This window comes from Hemicordylus capensis, chromosome 3, assembly GCF_027244095.1.
Source record: "Hemicordylus capensis ecotype Gifberg chromosome 3, rHemCap1.1.pri, whole genome shotgun sequence".
Lineage (NCBI taxonomy): Eukaryota > Metazoa > Chordata > Lepidosauria > Squamata > Cordylidae > Hemicordylus > Hemicordylus capensis.
The window spans coordinates 242644621-242661084 of record NC_069659.1 but is presented as its reverse complement, the minus strand read 5'-3'; the positions used below and the strand labels follow the sequence as shown (position 1 = coordinate 242661084).

At 45.5% G+C, this 16464-nt stretch overlaps 1 protein-coding gene across 4 annotated transcripts in view; it reads left to right on the top strand.

Moving 5' to 3' along the window:
* Nucleotides 1-12184, top strand: part of RNLS (renalase, FAD dependent amine oxidase) — a 205707-nt gene extending 193523 nt beyond the window's left edge. For all 4 annotated transcript variants that reach the window (XM_053311054.1, XM_053311051.1, XM_053311052.1 and 1 more), the window contains one exon: nucleotides 11905-12184. In XM_053311054.1, coding sequence (XP_053167029.1) covers nucleotides 11905-12057 — 153 coding nt within the window. In that variant the 3' untranslated portion in view covers nucleotides 12058-12184. The remainder of the gene's footprint in view (nucleotides 1-11904) is intronic.
* The last annotated feature ends 4280 nt before the right edge of the window (nucleotides 12185-16464 follow it).

Here is a 16464-nt window from a genome sequence, read left to right as displayed (position 1 = left end):
CTTTAGGTACACTTCAAAGCCCCCACTTAGGGCTCGACACCAGTACCTTGAACTGGGCCCAGAAAAGAACAGAGAGCCAGTGAGGCTGGTTCAGAATTGGCATCATATGTCCTCTGTGGCCCACCCCAGCCAGCAGTCTGGCAGCCACATTTTGTGCTAACTTAAGCTTCCAAGAACTCTTCAAAGGCAGCCCCACGTAAAGCATCTTAGGGTAATCAAGTCTGGATGTGAATACAACATGACCCTATTTAGGGAGGAGGAACTGCTCTGAAAGGAACAGCAATAGCAAGAAAGTCAGTAATAGAGCGAAAGAATGGATAATGATACCAGCCCTTTTTGGGTGGAAATCTGGAATTTAAAGACTCAGGCGTTCTGATGAACATGGCATTTTAAATTTGCAGATGTTACACTTTTTAACTCTATTTTTTCCCCAATGCTGTCTTTTCTTGTAGACGTTCTCTGCCATTTCATTAAAGCATGCCCTGCCTCCTTTCCATTGAGCATGTCAGCATAATAGCTGGTCCTACAAGCGTGTCCTCATATTTATCTTGCACGTATGTTTTCAGCAGACAGATTGCTCCTAGGCAGTGCCATTGGTGCCATGCCCCTCTGCATGTCCCTTGAGCAGCTGCAGCTTTAAAAACTGCAGTCTGGCACTGCATTACAGTTCAGGGAAGAGATTTTTTTTTTCTCCCCAGCCATTAACTCCCCCTGCCCCCCTTCAAACTAGGGACTTTAAACAGGCAGGCTTATGGATCCATAACGATAGCAGTGTTAGCAGATGTCACTGTAATACTCTGCATGACTCATCTACTGTACTCTGTGCCCTCCAGAGAGGCTGCTTTTCATATGGGCTCATTTGCTAAAGATGGAATCAAGCAGGCCAAACAGGCTACTGCAGGCTGTCAAGCCTCAAAACTGTTTCCTAAAAGCATCTCTTTTTCATTATTAAAGAAAGCTAAAGTCACTGCAATGGCCCACATATGACAGCTGGTTGGCTGAGACTGGAGACGGTCGTTTCTCTTTCGAAGCCACCATATCTACTAAAAGTTAAAGGATGCTGATGCATGGGGAAAAGACAACTTTGCTTGATATCTTCAGCTTTTCGTTGCTGATGCATTTCGATTTCAGCTTTTCTGTATTTCAGCATTTCTGCATTTCAGCTTTTCAATGCTGATGCATGCGGGAAAGACAACTTTGCTTGACATCTTCAACTTTTTGTTTGGGGCCCTTCAACACACTAGATTGACTGTGATAAAAGAGAGTCTCTGAAAGGAACAAAAAAGGTCAAGATGTTCAGTACGATTTTAGCTTCATTTGATCCCATCACTGCCCAAAGCCAGGCCCTCGTTTTCATATCCTACCTGTCTTCCCTCTTTTCTCTTCATAATACCTTTTTTCTTTCACTTCCTTCCTCCCTTTCTATTGGCTCAGCTGTTTGTTCTCTAAACTAATTGAGCGCAGGAGTTTGGTGTTAGTGTGGCCATGAGCGGAATGTGGATTTTTAGGGGGCTTTCCCACAATATGCTGTTCACTTTTGTTTCTGAATAATTTTGTTTAAAGGTCTAGCTAGAGAGCTGGTGTGGTGTAGTGTAGTGGCTAAAAGTGTGAGCTGCAGATCAGGACTTCTTCATATCTCACCTCTGCCCTGAACTCACTACAAGGTTTTAGGCAAGCTGGTTCTTCCTCAGCTACAATATGAGGATAATAACACCTACCTTATAAGGATTATATCAAGATAATACACATGAAGCACTTGGCTAAAATGCTAACAGATGCTTACTAATAAACGTTAAATACAAATACAGTTTTTTAAAAGTTCAAATTATTTTAAAGTATCAGCAGCGTAGGAAAACCTTCGCCATCTCACAGCTGGGTGGACCAGTTCAGCGCCAAATGGGGGCGGCAAGAGAGGTAATCAGGGGCATAACTATAATCGGGCAAGGGGAGACAGTTGTCTGGGGGCCCACTGCCTTGGGGGCCCCCCAGAGGCAAATCACATGACTGACTCCCCAGCCATGCACCCGCCCGGGCTTCCTTCTGTTGTAGTTATCCTCCAAAATTGATGTGAGTGTTAAGTCCTGGAGCTACCAGAACAACATGTCTTTCTCTAGTACCATTAAATGACTTGCATCGTCCACAATTTACAAAACTTTTAAAAAAATAATTTAGGATGATGTTCTATTATGGCACATAGGAGATATATATATTTATATATATAAATTTTACTATTCTTTTTGTTACCACTATTCAGCCTCACTTAAGATTTCTTTACTTCATGAGCTGAGCTTCGGGGGGGGGGGGCATTTTAAAATCTTGTCTCTGGGCCCACTCCAACCTTGCTACACCCCTGGAGGTAATAGAAAGGTCTTCTTACTGCCAAGCGTGCTGCCCACACCGCCATCCCCCCACCCTGCACAGCCCATAGCAAAAGTGTGCATGTTCCTCCTTCTTTTACCAAGCTGCCTGCTCGGTAGAGGCCAGAACCAAGCCACCACTGAGTGGGCGGCTTGGTAAAAGAAGGAGGAGTGTGCGCAGTTTTGCTATGGGCTGCACTGTGGGGGCGTACAGGAGCACAGGCAACGTGCTTGGTGGTAATAAGACCTTTTTTACTACTTCTCTGACCACCACTGCCCCTCACCAGATTCCCCTTTGCAAGTATTAACCGCCAAACTGGTTCAGTGAAACAGACTGGCCTATAGGTTCGACCAAACCAGTTCGGCAGCATGCAGTTCAGTTCAAATTTGAGCCAAACCGCAATTTTTGGTTCATGCACACTCCTAGTGGAGCATGCTTCTGCAACAGTTACCCTCTTTTGGTGTGAGGGAAACTTCTGGCAAACAGCCATTTACGTTACAGGTCAGCTGCTTTTTGGTGGTGTGATCACACTCACATTTTACACAATCACAGTTTTACCATCACTGCTACAGTGGTAGGGGTGAATATTTCCCTTTACATATGTAACCAGCCCATGGCTAAGGAAGGAAGGCAAGCCAATGAGCTTCTCATCTCTCCCACCTTTTGGACTTTACCTCTGCCACCAAGTAGAAATCTTTGTACTCCACCAAACAGCCTCCAGTATTTCTCAGTCTCTAACAAGAACTCAGGTGGAGTAGGATGGCAACATAGGAAGCAGCCATTTACTTAGTCAGACCATAGGTCCATCTAGCTCAGTATTGACTACACAGACTGGCAGCGGCTTCTCCAAGGCAGAAATCTCTCTCAGCCCTATCTTGGAGATGCCAGGGTGGGAACCTGGAACCTTCTGCTCTTCCTAGAGTGACTCCATCCCCTAAGGGGAATATCTTACAGTGCTCACACATCGAGTCTCCCATTCATATGCAACCAGAATGGACCCTGCTTAGCTAAGGGGACAAGTGGCAAGTAAGCATGGGGTAAGGAATAAAACTCAGTATTTGTCTTTACTTAAAAAGAAAAGCAAAACTGTCTAATTTATATTCCTATAATTTTGTATACAATGAATTAGGATAAACATACAGCTATCCTGTCTAAAACTGTGATCCAATCTCGCCAGTTCTTCAGGCCTTCAGCAGCTTTCTTCTTCCTGCAACTTCTTCCTGATCCTTCTTTCTCCAGTTTTTTTCCCTTTCAATGTCTCTCTTACTCCCTCTGACTAGAGATGTGCATGAAACATATTTTGTGTTCTGTTTCGAGCTCAAAATGAAATGCAGATGGCCGAAACATTTCATCAAAACAGTGGTTGAACCAGTTGTTTCAATGGAACAGAACTCAAAATATTTTGAGTGTTCCAGCCACAGGGAACAATGGGGAAACGTGAAACACCCATTGTTCCTCATGGGTAGCTCCTAGGGACACCAAAGTAGGTTGTGTAGTAGGGTGCTACCTACCACCACCCACTCACAAAAGAAATGGGCAAGCAGGTGGTTTTTAACAAGTGTTTAACCTTTCCCCCAAACCTTTGGGAAAAGATTAAAAATCTGTTTTAAATCGCCCACTTGCCCATTTCTTTTGTGGGTTGGGTGGTGGTAGGTAGCACCCATCATGCCCCACCACCCAACCTACTTTGGTGTCCCTAGGAGCTACCCATGGGGAACAATGGGATGTTTTAAGTTTCCCCATTGTTCCTTATGGCCGAAACAAGCTGCATTGACAGAGTGCAGTGCACACAAGTTTTGCATTGCAATTTCCAAAACACAGTCCAAAAATGGCCAAAAAAGAAGAACTGACCCAGAATCCACTGCCAGCCAGTGTCTGTGCTGCAGTAACATCATTGGCACAAGTTGCTCTCTCAGTTATAACCCCTTCCTAGCATTGCAGCAGCTACCACAGCAGTACCCTTAGCAGCAAGCATAGCCATAAGCTCAGCTTGAGCAACTTCAGCCACATTTTCACTGAGTCCACCTTGCAGTGCAAATTGCAGAGTAGACCAGAGCAGTGAGTGAAGCCAGACATGGAGCTCATCAAAGTAATTACCAAAAAATATCACACACACACAGACACAGTCCATTTCTCACAACAGGATCTCACAAACAAAACAAACCACAACTCAAGAAAGGCAGTAGAGCACACAAGTTCTGCCTTTATCCATCTGAGACCCAGTAAAACCAGATAATTATAGCAGCAATAATAGCACAGCATATTGTACTTAAAATTGAGATACTTAAGAGAATGTCTTAAGAACATACTTAAGAAAACATCTTCTTTACCATGAGCCCCATCACCCATTGAGATTATCCGGAGTGGTTCGTCTGCAGTTGCCACCGACCGTCTGGTGGCTACATAGGGACAGGCCTTCTCTCTTGCTGCCCGAAGACTCTTTAGTGCACTCCCTACTGAGATAAGAGCCTCCCCCATATCTGATAACTTTTTAAAAAATCCTTAAAGAAATCTTTTTTCAAAAATTAAAGGTTTTTAATTTGACTGTGGTTTTAAATTGTTTTAAAGTTTTCATTTTTGTCTTAATTCGTTTTTATGTTGTTGTGAACCATCCAGAGAAAGAAGTTTGAGGTGATCTACAAATTTGTTAAATAGTTAAATAAACTATACTATACTATACTATACTATACTATACTATACTATACTATACTATACTATGCTCAGTGCTGAGAAAAGAAAACCACAAAATCAAACCTATCTTCTTCCTCTCCTCTATAAGGGCCCTCTCTCTGCCTCCCAGTCCTTTTGAATACATTTTAAAAACACACCTTTATTTAAAGGGTGTTCTGTTTCAAGCTCAAAACACTCAAAAACAGACGGTTTCGAGTCAAAACGGTTTGATGCTGAAACATCCTGCACATCCCTACCTCTGACTCAAACTCCTTTCCAGTTCTGCCTTTTATAGCCTAAAATTACTTTCCCATCCCTCTTTAAAAGTATCTGATCAGGAGGGCAGATTTTGAGTTCTTGTTTCTGTTTCCTAGGCTAACCTTTTGACCTCTGGATGTTACATAAGTGGTTTTCTGGAATAATCTTTTTACTTCAGTCTGTAAATTATTTCCTTGGTAGCATTTTGATGTTAGGCTGCCATTTTAAAGCATACAACATAATCAGAACAGACCACAAAATGGAGAACTTCAAAATCTGCATTAATGAAAACTGGCTGAGGCTTGTTAGCAGAATATGCAGATCTTACTTTAAGCATTGATTTATCTCAGTTGATACAATATATAGCCTTCCTCTTTGTAGTCATGTCAAAAGATGTACATTTTAGTCAATATTACAATCATCAGTCATTACATGTTAGACAGATCTATTTAAAAGGTCATCAAAAGCCTGGGAATGTTCATTTTAAAAAACCTGCATCATAGTAGTTGCACAACCCTCAACGACATATTTCAAGTGGCATCGAAGGCTTCCTGGGAAAGAGGAGGATGTCAAAAATTGCTGCTTTCCTGGTGTACCAGTTCAATTAATTTGGAAGTGCTGTTAGGCTGTTCTCTTGCTGCATTGGCACCTCGTAACTCTGAATGTCAGCCACTGCTCCATGACAGTGCAGGATTTTAGGAAGCAGGGAGACAGTCTCTACAGGTTTTTGCATTTTGTAGAAGGATTCAACTTATTGTAGAATAATTCAACCCTAGGATTCTTCATCCCTAGGGAGATCTATGTGGAAACATGGCTGTAGGCAATGGCTGTATGGGTCTGAAGGCAAATGAGGAAGGATGAAGTCGGATAAGTAGTGTACTGGAGGGGTGTGGTATAATATTGTAAAGAAATAAATAAGGTAAATAGTGCAACAGTGCGGTGAACAGGACCAAGGGTTCAAGGAAGGAAAGCAGTGGCAAGAGTGGAGACACTAAGAAAGAAAGTGAAAGGGTGGAGGGGCAGATGAGGCAAGAGGAGCAAAAAGGAGGTAAGCGGGTGAGATAAGGGAGCAGGGTTACGAAAAGCAAGGAAAGGAAAGGGGACAAGGGAGAGGAAAGACATAAAGATGGAACTGCCCTTCACACACCCACTGGGCTGTCGCCCAGCTTTATAGCCACCTTTCCCTGAACGTTCCTTCCATTTGCTGGGCATTCCAGGCCAACAAAAAAGGTTTTCAGCATCACTGCTTATGTTTAAATTTTTAATCTCAAATTGTCATGTGATAGTTGCTGTTTGGCCCTGTTGACATTAATCTGTGGGTCTTTTCTTTTTAAAGAGCCTCAACAAATTCCATATCTATAAACATGTAAACAGCTATTTCCATTTGCATTGGTGGTAACCATGGACTGTGCTCCTTTTGTTTATATTGCACTCTCTTTCTGTAAACAGGTCTATCAATGCTAAAAGGAATCTGTTCCCCTCCTTTCCCAAAATAATCAAGTAAAAGAAAAGAAAAAGACACACACCAAAAAACCTGAAGTGCCTGTTTTTTTCCAGAGAAACAGATAGAGTTTCTCACCATTTAGGGAGTCCTTTTCATGAGCTATATCATAGGCTGGAGACATACATATATTATGTTTTAGGTGTGCTGGATTGTTCCCATTATTTATGTACTGCTCTTCATGCATTTTCTGTACATAGGCATTTTCTCCTCTTGGAATTCTGAGCTGTTCCTTTTCTAAAAAATGCTGAATATACAAACATGGACCAGTAACATTGCTGGTGGAGAGGAGAAAATGGATACTGCTTTCTAGAACTACAAAGCTGAAATAATTGCAGCATATTAGATACCACCTCCTTCTTTTCCTCTCAGTCATGTGGAAAGTTGTTGTCGTCATCATCATCAATAATACATTTAAGTGAAATAATGAAGTAGGATATATAATAATAATAATAATAATAATAATAATAATAATAATAATAATAATTTGATTTCTATACCGCCCTTCCAAAAATGGCTCAGAGCGGTTTACACAGAAAACAACAAACAAATAAGATGGAACCCTGTCCCCAAAGGGCTCACATTCTAAAAAGAAACATAAGATAGACACCAGCAACAGTCACTTGAAGTACTGTGCTGCGGGTGGATAGGGCCAGTTACTCTCCCCCTGCTAAATAAAGAGAATCACCACGGTAAAAGGGGCCTCTTTGCCCAGTTAGCAGGGGTAATATACACCTACTAGTGGGCCCGGGTGCAGAGCATCTGCGCCTCTAGCTGGAGACAGCCGTTCCCCGCTATCTCAGGGACTGGGGGCAGAGCCAGCCGTGCCGCCGCCGCCAGCTCCCTCCACCTCAACCCCCACCATGCTGCCGCCTCCTCCTCCCTCCACACACCCCTAGAGTGCTGCCGCGGGCAGGTGGCCAGGCCGAGAGTGCCGCCACGGCCTGGCCCGCCGCCTTGCCTCCGCAGCCGCCAAGCCAGCCAATTCTCTTAGGTGCTCCAGGACCAATCAGGCGCCCCGCAGCCCAGCCAATCAGCTGGGCTGCCGGGACGCATTTTTCCTGGGCACACCCAGGAGAAATATATATATAGAGACTAGCTGAACCCGCACAGAGCATCTGTGCGGTAGTTCACTTCCTTTTTGGGGTTATTTGGGAGAATTTGTTTGGCTGGTCCTCCCACAGCTCTCTCACTCGCTTTGTCCCCCCCCCACACCGCCTCTCTCACTCGCTTTGTCTCTCTCCCCTCCGCGCCTCTCTCGCTCTCTCTGTCTCTCCCCCCACTGTGCCTCTCTCGCTCTGTCTCTTCCCCCTGCCTCTCTCGCTCTGTCTCTCCCTCGCGCACCTGTCTCGCTTGCTCTGTCCCCCCCCCACGCGCCTCTCTCGCTCACTCTGTCTCCCCCCCGCCTCTCTCACTCGCTAGAGCCTGCGGCCACCAGGCCAGGCTCGCCAGCGTGGGCCGGCCAATTCTCCTCCTCCTGGGTGTGCCAGCCAATCAGGTGCCTCCGCAGCCCAGCCAATCAGCTGGGCTGCTGGGACGCATTTTCCCCAGGCACACCTAGGAGAAATATATATATAGACTGCATTGCCACAGATATTGCATTGCCATTTATGGAGCATCTGTGCGCTCTTTGGAACTGGCTTCCTCCCCTCCCTCCTGCCCCACTCTCTCCTGCCCTCCCGCCTCCCCCTCCCCCACTCTCTCTTGCCCTCCCCCTCCCTGCAAGGAGTTCTTTACCTCTGCTGCCACAGGCCTTACCGGGTGGCAGGTGGCCGCAAAGGGCCCCGCCACCGCTGTTCCTCCTCCCAGGCGGCGAACAAGGAATTTTCGCCGCCCGGTTCCCTCCCACCCTGGCCTCCCACGGGCGCCTTGCCTCCATGGGCAAGCTGGGCCCGCCGCCGCCTGGCCTCCGTAGCCCGCCGCCTGGTTTCCACGGGCAAGCTGGGCCCACCGCCACCTGGCCTCCCCGGGTGGGGCAGGGCGGGCTGGGCCTTCCACCTGGCAGGCCCGCCACTGGGCCAAGTACCGGCTCCGCAGCCCACCACTTGCCTCCGCAGTACACTCCCCGCAGCCTTCAGCCCCAGTCTGCTCTCCCCCCTGCCTTCAGCCCCAGTCTGCTCTCCCCCCAAGCCTTCTGCCCCAGTCCGTTTTCCCCTAAGCCTTCTGCCCCAGTCCCCTCCCCCCAGCCTTCTGCCCCAGTCCCCTCCCCCCAGCCTTCTGCCCCAGCTTGCTCCCTCCTCCATTTCCCCTCTTTCTCTCTCATTTTCTCTCTCTCATTCGTGCTTCCACCCCACCCCGCCGCTTTCTAGGCTGCTTGTGCTTCCTCCCTACCCCGCCACTTTCTAGGCTGCTTCTGTTTTCCCCGCTGAACGTTGCCGCCACCTCCTTGGGCAGCCAAGCATTCAGCCGGCTCCATCCTGCATGGCCCTCCCTCTAGTGAGCATCTTCCGAAGCAGTCAGCCATTTCTGTGTCTCTGCCCAGCCAGGCTCCGCAGCCTTCTCTCCCCACATCTTCCCCCCTCCCCCACCCCAGTCCATTCAGTTCCTTTCCTTCTTTTCCTTTCCTCCCTAAGCGGCCACTTCCCTACGTGGCCAACCGTTGCCCAGCCAATCCTGTGCGTCTGCTGCCCAGCCAATCCGCTGGGTTGCCGGGACGCATCCCCACAGAGGCACGTCTACGAGAATTAATATCTACGAGAATTAATCTACGAGAATTAATATAATACATGGTCAGAGTGAAGGACAATGGGCGACATAATGTGCAGCCTACTGTCACCAGAACACTCAACCCCGGGGCTGCTGCAGACTCATGAGCCACCCTAACATTGTTCAGAACCAGGAGTTCCACAAGCAGTGCTTCTGCACTATTTCTCATTCACCACAATCACAGCTACTGGTTCAGAACAGCATTGGGGGTGCTTGGAAGTCCGTAGCAGCCCCAGGGCGGAGCATTCCAGTGACTGTAGGCTGCACATTGTGTTGGCCATTTTGAGATGTTTGTCCAGATCCATACAGGTGAATGAGGCACAAATGTTCACATTAAGAAACTTGTACAGTGGAGCTTTAACTTGCACAGCACAATCCTCTGCAAGTCAATAAGCCAGTATCATGTTGGTAAAAGATCGAGACAAACAAGTGTACGCTGCCAGTGCGCGTGATATCTGAAATTCAATTCCCATGCTACATTAGCAAGATTTCACAAACTTTTAGGCTCTACACATGATCCGGGCTCTGCAGGAAGAGCGGGCTTAGGCTGCTCTCCCCGCAGATGAGTAGGGAGCTCGCCCTGGGCAGCCGAATCAGCCGCCCACACAACTACTGTCTCCATCACAGAATAGTGGGGTACTCAGTTTATTTTTTAGGAATATTGAAGTGTTTAGATTCTTTGGTGTCTAATAACTTTTCCTCATAATGAATCCCTATAAGGATTCATTATACTCCTTCATTTCTTCTATTCATTTTGACTGCATTGGACAGTGCCACCTGTCAACTGCCATGTGTCAACTACACACACACAGTGGTACTCAGTTTATATTTTAGGAATTTTTGAAGTGTTTAGACTTTTTGGTGTGTAATTAATCCTCAGAGGGATTCATTATGAAGAAAGGTTATTAGACACCAGAGAGTCTAAACACTTAAAAAAATTCCTAGAACATAAACAAGTAGTACCCCACTGCCTTGTGGGTGGGAGGGGGATATAGTTGGCACATGGCAGTTGATGGTTGGCACTGTCCAAAGACAGTCCAAATAGAAGAAATGGTGTGTGGCGACTCACGATCGTCAAAACAGGGTCAGCAGAGTGCTCACTCCTCTGACCTCATTTAAGGTGGGGGGCGGATTATGCAGGCTAACCGCCGGGAGCCACACAGCTCCTGGAGGTTCTCATGACCACTCAAAAGCATGTGAATAGCCTCTTTTTCAAGCAAGCTACAAACTTTGGTGTCAGAGGTTGGTAGAACCTTGGAAGAATTGGGGTGGAAACCAGAACTGGGTGGCTTCAGGTATCATGCCCACCAGGAGCACACTCTCATGCATCCCAACTTTTTACCAACATGTTACTGGCTTTCCAACTTCCAGTGGATCCTGTGAAGCCGCACATAAGTATGGCGGCATGTGGATCACTTGGGCTGTTCTGTGGTTTGTTTGTTTTTTCTGGTGCAAATCATGCAGAAATCAGTGGCTACAAACTAGCAATTGACAAATTCCCCCAGTCAGGCTCAAAACTGGACTTGGAAAAATCAAACTATTCCTCCCCGCCCCCGCCCCCCCCGGTTCAAAAAAATATCAAAAATAGCTCAAATATTCCAAGTCAAATTGGGGCCCATTGTTTTCCTGATGATGTCATTGGTAGCATAACAGGGTCCAGGGTTTCCCCTGCATCAGTCAGTCTCCAACCCGCTCCCCTCAAGTACTTGCCTGATATGCTGATTCAGCAGCCATGGGAAGGAGGAAGAGAATTATCTCCCTGCCTCCTGCCTTCCCTACCTGGTACATTGTAGCTACAGTCGAGCTTCAATAGTGTGGAAATGTAATTTTCTCCAGCGGTGCAAGGAAATGTAATTTTTTTTAATCATTACTGACAGTAGCACTTGGAAAACTATATTTTCCAAATTCCTGGGAGGGATATAGGCTCTCTGCCTTCCTCCATGTCACCCCCAAAGCTGCAAGGAAGGTAGGTGAGTAGGTGAGAGGGGCGGCTTGATTTTGTATTTCAGGGGAGCATTATGCATCGCAAATATCTGCAGTTGTAACTGTAAGCTGCCTTGAGATCTCCCCCCACCCCCGAGCCTAGGGTAATACATATTAATAAAAATAAATATTTCCAAGCCAGATAATATGAAACCCTATGACAGCACTAGTACAAATATACTTTAGGCAGATGGCTTTTCTGAACTTCATAGAGGTTTCAATTTCTTCGTGTTATAAAGCACATTACCAAACTAATGGCAGAGCATTAAACATGAAAGGTTTGTTGTGATAGATGTCAATTATTATTAAAAATAGGAGACGGGTTCTTCCAATTAAGACATGTCTTTCCTTGACAAATGAGTGACTCATATGTCATGCAACATAAGTAATAGCTACTTACTTTCACTCCCATATGTTTTCTTTTACAGGTTACCAAAGCTTTCCCTGACTGTCCAGGTCGAATAACTCTTCATACCAAACCCTTCCTTGTCTGCGGAGGTGATGGATTTATTCATTCCAATTTTGATGGGTGCATAGATTCAGCCATGAGTATTGTAGAGGCTTTAAAGTCCAGTTTGTAGGATTTTCATCGCTTTCCCTCCATCATCAGTTTATTTCTGTGATGAATTAGATGACGATATACTAAAACCCAGTATACTTGACCTACTTGTCCTCTATTTTAAGAAAATAAATCATGAAAAGACTTCAGAGGTTCCTCAGATTTATTGCAAGAGGAGTGAATGTTGCTTATTTATTTGCTCTGCCTTGAGGACAATAACTGTGATAACTTCTCTGACTTTACAGGGTGTCAGAAATATATAAAGAATGGCTGCATGCCTTCTGTCTTCACCCAGACTATCCCCTGAAATTGGTGAAGAACTGCATCTGTCTGTGTGTGGGGAAAGTCTTCGATTACATCCTTAATTCCTATGGGGCCCAACCACCAATGAATAGTGCAAGAGCCATTTTAATATGATAAAATGGTCCTGTAAAATGTTCAAGTTACTGACTCAAATGCCATCCATCTAAGGGAGAGGGGTGTGTGCTGTTTGTGAGCCACTCTGCTGACTGCCCATGTTGCTTGCGGCAGTGGATCTGCTCCGTGCCTACTAAGCAGTGTGTCGTCAAAGTTGTAATGCTTCTCCTATCATTCCTTATGACAGTAGCAGCGCAGCTGTGATGACACGTGGCTTAGTAGACACGGAGTAGCCCCACCTCTGCAAGTAGTTCTGTGGATGGACAGTAGAGTGGCTCGTAAGCAGCGTGTGCACCTCCGTCTTCGGTGGATAGCTATCTGTGCAGTATGTCAGCCACCATATCTTGAAAAATACTAGTACAGTATACAACTTTAGTTTCAGGACACACTTCTGCTGCATTATTTTGCTACATAAAAGCAGGATGCACCATTTCCCTCCATACACTTCCTGCTTCTTTGCAAGAACATCATATCTGAAATATAGACTATATATTCTTTCCATCAGGGAGAAGATACAAATACTACATTTCAGATATGATGTTTTTGCAGAGGAACAGGAAGTACGGCAACTGGTCCACTGATTAAGTGAGGCAAGGAGGCCTCCAGAAACAAATGATTGTCAGGCAGTGGATTGGCCACCAGCTTCCTGGGTAAATGGCTGCTCCATTAGCAGGTGGGTGGCCACCCTTAGATACTGGCAGGTAGACTCCACCCCTCTTCCTACTCCTACTTTTCACTCTTTTGCAGAGAGTGAAAAGTCTTCCTTCCCCACCGTTCCCCACCCCTGTTTTTTTAAAAAGCAGGAAGTGGCACAAGAGGGAGGGGAAGGAAGGAGAAAGAGTGGGGTGATCACCACTGCAAAGTAAGGATGAGGGTGAGAGGAAATCGGTGCAGAGTGGGAGGGAGATCAAGTAGGAGAAAACTGGTGGAGGAGAAGAGTAGGAGGTTGAGGGCAGATTGGGCAGCACAGAGGGAAGCTTGGTGTGGGAAGGTAGGAAGATTGTACAGGCAGAGAGATCACAGAGGAGAAATTGCCATGGGCAGGGAGGGAAGATCAGATGGGGCAGATTGTGTGGAGGTAAATCTGCATCCAGCATGCTCTGTGCAACACGGGAGTGGAGTGGAGCAGCAGCTTATCACACCACCTCAGGCAACAAGACATTTCCAAATGACTGTGTAAACCACCAGACCTTAGAAGCCATCATTACATAGTTGGTAAAAATAAAGGTAAAGTGTGCCATCAAGTCAATTCAGGCTTCTGGCAGCCACAGAGACCTTTGGTTTCCTTTGGTAGACTACAGGAGGGGTGTACCATTGCCTCCTCCCGCGCAATATGAGATGATGCCTTTCAGCATCTTCCTATATCGCTGCTGCCCAATATAGTACCAGCGGGGATTCGTACTGTCAACCTTCTGCTTGTTAGTCAAGCATTTCCCCACTGCACCACTTAAGGTGACTACCATATCCTTATCCTTGAGAGACATGGAATTACACAATATCATTGTAGAACACATTTCAGAAAATTTTGGCCCCTCCATTTTGTGAGAAGCCATATCAGTTTTTCATAAGCAGGGCTGGCCTTGGGGTAGGCAAGCTAAACAATCACCCAGGTCCTGTTTGTTGAGTGTGCAGCCTGTGAGAGTTCAGCTGGATTCCAGAACTGGAGAAGGAACATGCTAGCAGTAAAGCAACACATTGTTGAGAAGTACCTCTGGGTCCTTTTCATGGGTATTGCAGGGAAATCCTGAGAACAGTAGGACCTGTTACACTACTAGGTTATGCAACCCTGCACAAGCTGCACAAGCTGGCAACAATAATGAACTCACCATGGGAAGAAGGTACTCCTCCCACAGGGCAATTTATCCTAGAGTCAGCCCTGGGCACAAGTAATGACTCTTGGTGCTGTAGTTACGAAGACATTTCTTCATGAGAAGGAAGGCAGAGCCATCCAGATCTCCAAATAATTTACTTGTACCTGTGGCTGGTTCAGTTTGCCCTCTCATCCCAGCACGGGTGTCCTTAACTTACTTATTTATTAATTAATTATTTATTAAAACATTTTAATACCGCCCAAAACTACCGTCTCTGGGCAGTTTACAACAGAATAAAAACAAAGTGAAACATTCATTAAGACAAAAATGAGGGGAAAACACACATTACAACAATTTAAAATTTTTAAAATAATATTTTAAAACAGCATTAAAACCATTAAAACAACATTAATTAAAAGCCTGGGTGAAGAGATATGTTTTCAAAGACTTTTTAAAAGCTGTCAGAGATGGGGAGGCTCTTATTTTACTGGGGAGCGCATTCCAAAGCCTCAGGGCAGCACTTACTTACTTACTATATTTATTTAATCATATTTTTATACCACCTGATATATACATCTCTAGGCAGTGTACAAATTTAAAACAATATAAAAAGTCACAGATTAAAATCCACAAAACACAATTAAAACAATAGCATAAAACAGTTATTAAAACAAATTATTAAAATTGATTCTAATTAAAAGCCTGCAGAAACAGGTAAGTCTTGAGGGTCTTCCTGGAAACAAACAGAGAAGGAGATGCTCTTATTTCAATGGGGAGCATATTCCAGAGCCCTAGGGCAACCACAGAGTAAGCCCGGTCCTGGGTTGCCACCAGAAGAGGCGGTGGCAATCATAACTAGACTTCTCCAGAAGATCGTAACCAGCAGCAGGGTTCATGACAAAGAAGACGCTCTCATAAATTATTGTGTTAGAGCAGAGTAAGCCAGCAGTCACCACTACAGAATGCTGCGCAGGAGACGGAACTGGAATTAGTGCCTTGTGGTGACACATTATCACAAACTTGAACCAGTATGTCCCACCCTATTTGAGCCCAGTGCAAAGCACTGGGCCATGGGGTCCAAACTGTAAGAATTCCAAGTACCAGCAACATTATTATTTAACTAGATTCATGCTCCCAAATCTTTAGTAACTAAGGCACAAGTTTCTTCTGTATTAAAATGAAAGAAGCACGTCACCCTTATACTGAAAATGTCCCATCCCCCCCAAGGTATTCTATCTGTTAACTGGGCAAAAAGGCACATTTCAAAGTGGTGGTTCTCAGATATTTAGCAGAGGGAGAGCTGTCCCTACTCAGCTCAGCACACCTTTCCTCTAGTGGCCAGTATGCCCCCTCCTCTCTTCCTCTCAAATTATGAGGCCCTTTGGGACAAGGAACTATCAGAGAGAGAGAGAGAGAGAGTGAGTGTGTGTACAGGTCAAGTACCCCTTATCCGGACTGCTTTGGACCCGCAGTGTTCCGGATTTCAGACTTTTCTGGATTTGGGAATCTTCTATATACAGCTATGTATGTCTGGTAAATGGGGGTCTGGAATTGGAGGCGGAACTCTCGTGAGAGCACACGAGAGTTCCAGCAGCGAGAAACAATGGTGGCGGAAAGAAGGCAGCAGCAAGAAGGTGGACAGCTGAAGAGGCGAACGGAGGAGGCGGGAGGTGCCGGTGGCAGTGGGGGCGGTCAGTGGAGGTGGGGGTGGGCGGGCAGCAGCGGTGCCAGTTTCCTATGTACAAAGTGAATTTGAGGCATGGCAGGAAGGGACTCGGCGGCGGCAGGATGGCCCTGGCCCCGAGGAAGGCAGCTTGACTGCATTTTGAAAGTGACCTGAGGTGGGGGGGGTGGGGTTGGTTACGGCATGGTGTATGGATTTTGAAGCATTCCGGATTTTAGATATCTGGCTAAGGGATACTCAACCTATAATCCATTTGCTTTGTAAGCTTGAGAACTTTTTTGTGGGTGAAAAAGCACATATAAATATTTATTTATTTATCTATCTATTTATCTATCTGTCAAATGTGTATACCAGCCAAAACTTCCATCTCTGGGCAGCTTACGACAACATAAAAACAAACCAAAACACAAAAGTAAAAACCTTAAAACCACAATTAAATTAAAAACCTTGGTGAAAAGGTAAGCCTTTAATGACTCTTTAAAAGTATGGCTAAATATTAATAATAAAAATAAATATT